At 30.9% G+C, this 9,149-nt stretch overlaps 1 protein-coding gene across 1 annotated transcript; it reads left to right on the forward strand.

Moving 5' to 3' along the window:
• The first annotated feature begins 1,417 nt into the window (after positions 1-1,417).
• LOC18045950 (putative gamma-glutamylcyclotransferase At3g02910) lies at positions 1,418-2,156 on the forward strand. The gene has a single exon (XM_006441623.2). It carries the CDS (start codon positions 1,492-1,494, stop codon positions 2,053-2,055), a length of 564 nt encoding a protein of 187 aa, XP_006441686.1. The 5' UTR covers positions 1,418-1,491; the 3' UTR covers positions 2,056-2,156.
• The last annotated feature ends 6,993 nt before the right edge of the window (positions 2,157-9,149 follow it).

Raw genomic sequence — 9,149 nt, forward strand, 5'->3', positions numbered from 1 at the left:
TAAAGCCCTCCCAACAAGTATTTAATGTAGCTGCACTCTCAAGTCACAAACCGAAGAGCTTGGTTAAGTTGAGTTTCCTACTTTGAACCTCATATCTTGTATTATGTGCATTGGTTTGGAAACATAATCATTAGCAGTTTAAAAAATATTAAAAAAATAAGCATTGCTATTCTTCCTAACTAGTAGTAGTATACAAAGTTATAATAATCCCAAATGAGATAACATATATCATATGAATGTCGCATAAGCACATGGGATAAAAAAATAAGAGTGGGACTATTGGCACCCCTCTAAACCTCTTAAAACTATTTAGTTATTTTAAAATTTTAACCTTTATTAAAATTACATAATAAGACAATTTTTAATTAAACCTCACTCAAAAGTTAAATAAATTTTTTCTCTTAAAAATTCTTTATACCGCATATTTTCGTATAACAATTTTAAATTCTAGTGGCGGCCACATCGAGTGTAGGATTTTACAAATACCCAGTCATGAGTGTCAGGATCTCATTCCACCACCACTATAAACAAATTCCCAAGCAGCTGGGCATAGCCAACTTCATTAATGACCCTATCCCACCATACACTCCTCTAAATCCAATCCGGTCCATGTCCATCTCATCAAAATAAATTAGCTCTAATGAATGCCATTGAAAAGGTATTTCCAAATGCAACTAGTTCATTTTGTGCAAAAACATGTATTACAACATCTCACATTTCAAAATTTCCCTTCATCTAAAATTAATTTTCATATTTCTTAAGATAGTGAAAGTAGCTAAGGAAGGCGAAGGCAAGTAGCAAATTAAGATTGAAACCTCTGAAATTTCATACTATAATGAAGAACAGCTCTTTGCAACTTGTTTATTACTCAAGTTCTTATGTCCAAATAAAATATATAAACAAAAGAATTTATTACTACATGTGGCTACAATGGAGAGAAGAAACCGTTGTTTTTTTCTTTTGAATGTAAGAAACACTTTTGTTGAAATGGAGTTTAATAATAAAAATTAAAGAATGAGTTTACACTAATAATTTTTAAAGAATGAGTTTACAATAATAATTTTTAAAGAATGAGTTTACACTAATAATTTTTAATTAAGGATATTTTTGTCATTGAAAGAGGTGTTAAAAGAATGCTATAATTTTTTTAAATATTTTAATAAGATTAATAAAGAAAATGAGTATTAAGAGGTATTTAGAGGGGTGCTAATAATCCCACTCTAAAATTAATGAGAAGAATCCCATCACTACTAAAAATTTCGACATGAATGGATCAATCTAATGATTTGCGATCTCTAATTGGGACCAAACAGTACTTTGTCATTTAGAAAACTTAGGCCCAATTTAAATCTCTGATTGGGCCAGTGAAATTGAGAGTTCATTACCCAAATTATTTGTGGGACTTACCATTGCCTTAGCTTAGTTCCAAGAGTCAACAACATTTTGTTTTTGCTAATCCCCATCTCCATCTGCGTGTTATCATCGCTGACCATGAGTGATGATAATATTAACAGCAATGAATCGAAACAACAAACCCACTTAATCTTCTCATATGGCACGCTGAAAAGAGGATTCCCCAATCACTATCTAATGCAACAGCTGATGGATCAAAACGCCGCCGTTTTTCTGGGTCCATACTGCACCCACGAATCGTACCCACTCGTCTGCGGGCCCTACAACATCCCTTATCTCATCAACCTCCCGGGGTCCGGCAACCGAGTCAAGGGCGAGTTGTACTCCGTGTCGACTCAGGGACTCGCGCGTTTGGACGAGTTGGAGGGCACCCGGTTCGGTCACTACGAGAGGCTCCCCATTCGGCTTGCTGAGGGCGGACGCGAAGGAAATGACGGAAACGGTGCCGTTTCGGTAGCTGCCGTGGAGGCGGAGGGGTATTTTGCGAATAGGAGTTTCGGGGAGGGGTTGTGGGAAAAGAAAGGGAAAGTTGGGATGAACGAGTACACTGAGTACGAGGGACAAGAGTACGTGGCAATCGACAAGAGGGCTAAGGGTGTTTGTATTGTTGATGAGATTGCGTCCTTTTTGTCTTCTGATTGAAATATTGCAATTAACTCCCTTGTAATAATTTTTATTGTCAATAAAACCACCATTCGTTGGTTAAAAGAGCCCCGACATTTCCTTCACCCCTACGTTATTGTTCCAGCTAAAGTATCATTTCCCCTGGTTTAAAAACATTTGATGATTGTTCAAACTTTTGCCTTTCTTGGTACTATCTAAACAACCAATTTAGTTTTAAACATTTTTAATCAAGAGATAAACTTAAGTTTTTTGGTCAAACAATTTCTCGAACGTGATATTGATTATTAGGGTTATTAGATTTCTTTACTGAAATTATTGAACTTAGGTTATTGTTTATGTTTGTAACTTGTAGAAAAATCAATTAGCTTCAAAGTGGTTGTACCATTTCCCCTTAAGTTAGACTTGGTTAATTTAGATTTCAAGTGAGGTACAAAATGGGTAATAGGAATTTAGAAACAAGTTATCCTTTCACGAGAATTCAAAATACACAGTTGATTGATTTTAGGACCTGATTTGACTTATAACTAAACCAAAAGTATGAGCCTTTACTTCTTGTTCTCTATTTTTTTTTTCGTTTTTGAGATCTTGAATGAATTTTTTTGAAAATGTCGTGAGGTTTTAAGTATAATCATTTTAATTACAAGAAATTTATTTATTTTTTAAAAAAAAGAATACATTTTTTACAACAATTATTTTAATTAATTAAGTAATTTCTCTTTATTCCTTAATCTATTTTCCCATATTTTTCTCTCAATAAATCGTGTAATTTATCAGCAATAATAGCATTAATTAATTTTAAGCAATAGCTATACTAGCCCTAGGGTTGACAAATGGAGTGGACCAGTTATTAAATTTTAATTTTTTCTCTTAATTCCTTAATCTTTTTTTTTTCGCCATATTTTGTCTCAATAAATCATGCAAATTTCTGAACTCTATTACGGCTATGATGGATTTTACTTGCATGTTCTTGCTTTCTGTTTTTTATATGTATGCAAGGGAAAAAAAAAATAAAAGAGAGAATCAGAGAGATTGAGATATTGAAGTTGAAAGGATATGATCTCATTGGTTGTTATCCCTAAGCTCTCGATGACGCTGTGCCATGTATAGTGTAGACATTTGTTGAAATTGAAAGCCTAACACAATGAATTCTAATCACTCAAAGAAACAAGCTAAGCACCCAAGAATCAATCAAAACAAAAGAACAAAGAAATTGAATCAAGAACAATAAGAAATCAGAGAAAAAACAGAACCAAAAAAATAAAGCAATTAGGGCATGTTTGGTATTGTTTCTAAATTATTATTTTCTGAAAATAAAAATAAGAATGAAAATGGTGTTTTATAGTTGTTGTCTTTCGAATTTAAGTATGTGTCTGGTATCATTTTCTATATTCTTCATTTTAAAACTGAAAACAATAATATGTGTTCGATAGATACAATTGATAATGATAAAAATAGTAAATATGTGTTCGGTAGTACTATTTTCAAAAATAATTTTTATTAAATATTTCATATTTTAAAAATACTATGATTTTTTTATTTAATCTCCATTAACTAAACAAATAATTTATTGAACAATTAAGCAATAATTCACTAAACAAATAATTTAAAATTAAACAATTATTCCATTATTAAATCATAAAAATATATAGACAAAAGTACCATAATTAACTTAGTATTAGCATTATTGAAAAAAAAAGTTACATTGTCATTTTTTTTAAACTATAACTAAGATGATATTACAACAATTTAAATAAAATAATTATTGAATTACATGATAAACATCACGAATTACAAAGTAGTGGCAGCAGCAGTTGAGACAGTGCCATAACAACAGAGAGAGCAGCAGTAGAAGAGAGTGAGAGCAGCAGGAGCAGAGATAGAACAACAGCAATGGCAAATAGAACAGCAGCAGCAGCAGCAGAGAGAAAGAGAGAGGAGCGGCAGCAACCGAGAGAGAAAGCAGTAACAAAGAGCTTATTCAATATTCAGTGATGGTGAATATTTGTTGAAAAAGAAGAGCAAAAGCCATGAACGAGAGTTGTGAGCTTAGATCTAATGGAGAGAGAAGAGAAGATCAGTTTACAGATAAGGTTTTGTTTTAGGAGAGAAAAGAAGTGGAAGTGTTTTGGGAACGTTTAAAATTTTGTTTTATAATATATTTTAAAGTTTGTTTCGTAATTCGCCCAAAACGTATATAACTCGTTCTCGGTTTTCATATTACTGTGTTGAATCTTATTTTATTTGTTTATTTGTTTCTTGATTCAGGTCCACCAAACATGTATTACACTTGGACTATAAAAATGAAAATGGAAACAACCCCTTTGTGCTTCGTAACAAGAGGTGCATATATCCACCAAGAAATCAAGTCTAATGCTTTCACTAATCAAAGAGAAAATGTTTCATGGTTACAGAGTAAGTCTAAGAGAATTCAAGAAGGTTAACTCTTTCTCTCTCTCTCTCTCTGTACAACCCTCTCTCTCCTTGATAACATCTGAGATTGTAGGCTGTTAATAATCACCCTTATAAGGGCAGTTTGGGAAGATCAGCATGTTGCCATGATATTTCCCGCTCAAAATAACTGCCTCCAACAGACTCCCACACGTGCCAAACGTGTGCCTACTCAATTGTATGTCAAAAACGACTCTAAAAGCTTCCGTTTTGATCTGATTTGTTTCTGTTTGTCACTTTAGCTGCTGTAGATGACAGTTTCCTCATGTCATCTTCTGCTAAAAGGTTGAATAGGACATGTCTTTTCTATTTCCAGATGAATGTCATGTCGGTCACTAAGTTTTGAGCTCGTTTTCAGGTTTCAAAGTGACTACGCTGCAAAAGTAATTATATTGACAAAATCCCACCGAGATCTAAGAATTGCATGATTTAAAAAAAAAAAAAAAAAAAAGATATAGTTTGCTTTAATATAAACGTTGATTCATAATATCGATTACTTTGTTTCAATATAAAGTTGATTTATATAAATTGTGCTTTTTAAAGTTAATATGGTTAACTTGAATTTATTCCTACTTAAATTAATAATATTTAATTTATTCTTTAAAAGTGTGAAAGCATCAATTGATCTATTTCTGTTAAAAAAATTGAAAAAAAAATTTATCAATGTGCCCCTATTTGTCATCATGTTCTGAATGAAAATGAGATTAAATTAAAGTTCTCCTAAAAAGATAAATTGAAGATTATCATTACATTGGGGGATAAATTAAAAATTTCCCACACGATTAACGTACCCTTTACCACTTGTCCCTTTTGTCATTAGAACTTAGGGTGTGTTTGACAGCGCAACTACCCAAATTCACACTTAATCAATAAAGTTTCTTTTAATAGTCGAGGACTCGGATAAAAAATCGAATCAAACAGCTAGCTATTGTATCATACTTACGACACCGAGCTAAATGGACCATTAATTAAACTACAAAGTATGGAAAGCACATACTACCACTTTCTTAAAATGATAATGATTAATTTGTGAATCTCATTGATGGAATTCGATTAGACTCATCAAATGGTAGATTCTCGCATGTTGAGTTAGTATTCCATCCCCATTAACTATACGTTACATTTTCCTATTTCTTCTCCATGAATATGAAGAAAATGGACATTTAATTCACTAAAAATTTGTGGATGAGAGCAGCAGCCATGCTATTTGCATATATTCTCTCCTAACTGCGTGACTGTGAGGTTGCCTCTTTTGACAACTTATCATAATATTGATTAATTGTGTAAGTGATGTTTCATGAGTATCAATGTTTTCAACCTTCAATTATGAATTATATTTCTTCCATTCATATAGCCATATCCATATGGCAGTAGAGTTTTTTTTTCTTGGGTAATTTCATTTTTTTTTAAATTTATTCAGGTGTACATATATGTATATAATAAAATATTATATATATATATAAGAATAGAGAGTTGATCTAGTGCGCGACGTCACACACCCAATATAACATTTATTTTAGATTTGCTAAGATAATATATGCAAAGATTCGTGTTATGGTTACAAGACAAAGGTGGTTGGATTTGATGGTAAATGACAAATTGATAATTTTCCACGAGTGGACAAATAATTGAATATTTAAAAAACTTGCAATTTATACTACTTCACCACAACAAAGCACTTACATTGCAAACTCCAGATATATAATTATCTGAAGCGATGTCGTTTAATTAATCTGAACCAATGTCGTTTAATTATTTGAAGGCAAATGGTGTGAGAAACAATAATCACGCAAAAACACTGAGCTTAATGGGGATAATTGCGTGATAAACAAAAATCACCAATGCAAAATCACTAAGCTTAAAAGGGCAAACAAGGGAAAAAGGAAAAAAGATAGAAGATTAAAAGAAATAACTGTTTATTACTCCATTATCTTTACTATCGGTTCACACATGCATCAATGGCCGCTGCTAAGCTACGTTATTTGTACTAAATTGACAAAGTCATTGACAAAGGGGATTTTACCTTTTCAATCAAGGAAGTTTGTTGTTGTGGAATAATAGTTAATAATACACAGAGTGCGTTTGAAAGTGAGGATGGGCAGTTGTAACTTAAAAGATACAACATTAAAGTATTTAGTAAACACTAATTACTGTAACTTGCAAATTATGTTGATATGATTTTTTTACTTGAATAGTAGAAAATTTATTATATCTTTAATAATTTTGTCAAAATTATTATTTAAAATTTATATTTATTATATATTATTAATTTTTGTTTTATAGTTATAACTTTTTTTTCACAGCAGCTATACCTTAAAAGGTACAACACCTCAACTTCAAATAGAACCATAGTCACTACATTAGCATTATATGTAACAAGTTTTTGTAATTAGTGGATGTATAATAGTTACACAGATGGCCTCGAATTAGACTGCTTGATGATTGCTGTTTCCATTTTCTAGTTATATTATTTTAGCTGTGTTTTGTAGAAAAAGGGATTAGGAGGAATTGTTGAATTTGTAATTATAGGGCACGTTTGGTGCTCCTTAGGTATTAGAACCCCTAATAGTATTAGAGTGTTATAATACTATGTTTGGCAATTATCATGTATAGTATTGTAATGTGGTCAAACGTTTAGTTTATGCGGTCAAACCCACAAAATTTAAACCCGTGTGGGAGTCGAGTTTAGGCGGTTTTGCAACTAAACTCGTTTTGCACAGCCGTTATTTGCAAATCAATTTCCATGACTTCCATTAACTCTTAAAATCCCTCGAATCCTCCATCGACAAAGCCTCCAAGAAACTCAAGACCATGAAAATCGAAAATCCAATCGCAATTTGTCCTTGTTCAGGTTCAAATCTGACGCCGTTATCACCGTCATTCTATTCATCGTGTTCCAACCTCTCGAAGGGAAAGTTGCTGCCAAATTACCGTTCAAACCCTTTAGGATTGTGATGAAGATGAGCCATCGTGGGTTGCAGGGCGATGATGGCGCTTTTGTATTTTTTATGCTCGATTAGTGGCCCTGCAAGGCTACTACCTAAATGGCTCTGTACTTACATAATGATGCAGAGATTGCATTTTGGAATCCAAAACAGTAAAGCTTTTTTTTTTTTTTTTTTTTTCTGAGGGTCGGTTGGCTAAAATTCAAGACATATGGTTGACATAATTTGTGGAACATTATAGTATTACTTAAAAAAAAAATCTCCCAATGAATTAGTGAATGAATGGCTTCCGTCCGTGATATATTTGGGAACTCTGTGATATATTTGGGAAATGCTAAAAAATAAGTGGTATAAGATCTAAAATTTTTGAATTTGTTGTTTTAAATTATAATTTTTTTAATTTATACTAAAAAATAATATAAAAACTTTAAAATTTAAAATTTTTATATTTAGCATTTTTCTAAGCATTAATTAATATTGTTTTTCAAATATATAATTTTAAATAATCATAAAAAAAATTAATATAATACACTGGAGCACCAAACATATTAGAATTAAAAATTAATACAATACAGTGTAGCACCAAACATTATATAGTATTGTTATAATACAATATTAATACAATACATGATAATATAGTATACCAGTATTAAAATAATACAATATATTGTGCCAAACGCACCAATAGTGTATTATCTCAGCTAAGCATTTAATATCAACTTGAAATTGCCCTGTTTGAAGTTTCTTTGGTGTGTTTGTCTTCAAGTTTTTGCTTATGATTAGTTTAGAGTTGTGATCCTCCATCTTTGTTTGATGTTACCTTTATTTATTTATTTATGTATTGGTACATAATTATGACTGTCATTGTTATTTAGTTATAGAACTTCACTAAATATCATGCAATTAGGAGTTTAAGAGGGTGTATATTGTTTACTGTGCTACTAGTTCCAAGTTAATCTTCCATTGAACTCATATATTATCTAAGCTTGATGACAAACAAGAAAACTTAACTTGTAAGCATCATGCTTTTGGCAATTTGATGACAGCCCAGGTATTCAGATTAAATTTCTTTTTGTGTCAGGTTGTCTACAATGAAAATATTGTTAAAAGTGAGATTTTGCTTCTTACCCATTAGATCAAGATTAGGGATAATTTAAAAAATAATGATAGCTACATTTTGATCTAATAGTGATTGAAAATGTTATTGAAAAAAATAGTAAAGCCATATCTTGATCTAATACTGATTGAAAATATCATGGAAATATATATATATATAGAAAATTATTCAATTACAAGGTCTTGACTTTATTATAATTAGAGATATCTAATTAGAAATTATTCCTATATTACATATTTTAATGTTCATGCATAAGTCAAGATGATAATTTATATATTTTTTAATTTGTTTACTTTTTTAATAAAAGGTAAGAGGTGATCAAAGATCTAATTTATTTTTTAATCTCTTATCTCTCATTAGATTTAAATCTAACTGATTAATCAAATAAAACTGCTTGAAAACTACTCGACCATACCCTTAGAAAAGAATGATAATATATACACACACATATACATATGTATATGTATACATATATATATATATATATATCAACTAAATCATTTATTTTATTAAAGATTAATGAATGTTTTATAGTATTAGATAGAATTGACCCATGTGAAAAGAATTAGTAACTATGTTATTACTTGTGGACAAAACTACGT

The sequence above is a fragment of the Citrus clementina genome, unplaced genomic scaffold, assembly GCF_000493195.1.
Source record: "Citrus clementina cultivar Clemenules unplaced genomic scaffold, Citrus_clementina_v1.0 scaffold_3, whole genome shotgun sequence".
Taxonomy (NCBI): Eukaryota; Viridiplantae; Streptophyta; class Magnoliopsida; order Sapindales; family Rutaceae; genus Citrus; species Citrus x clementina.

Excerpts from the sequence above, each read along its gene's own strand:
- LOC18045950 (XM_006441623.2), top strand. The coding sequence starts at position 1,492 with ATGAGTGATGATAATATTAACAGCAATGAATCGAAACAACAAACCCAC.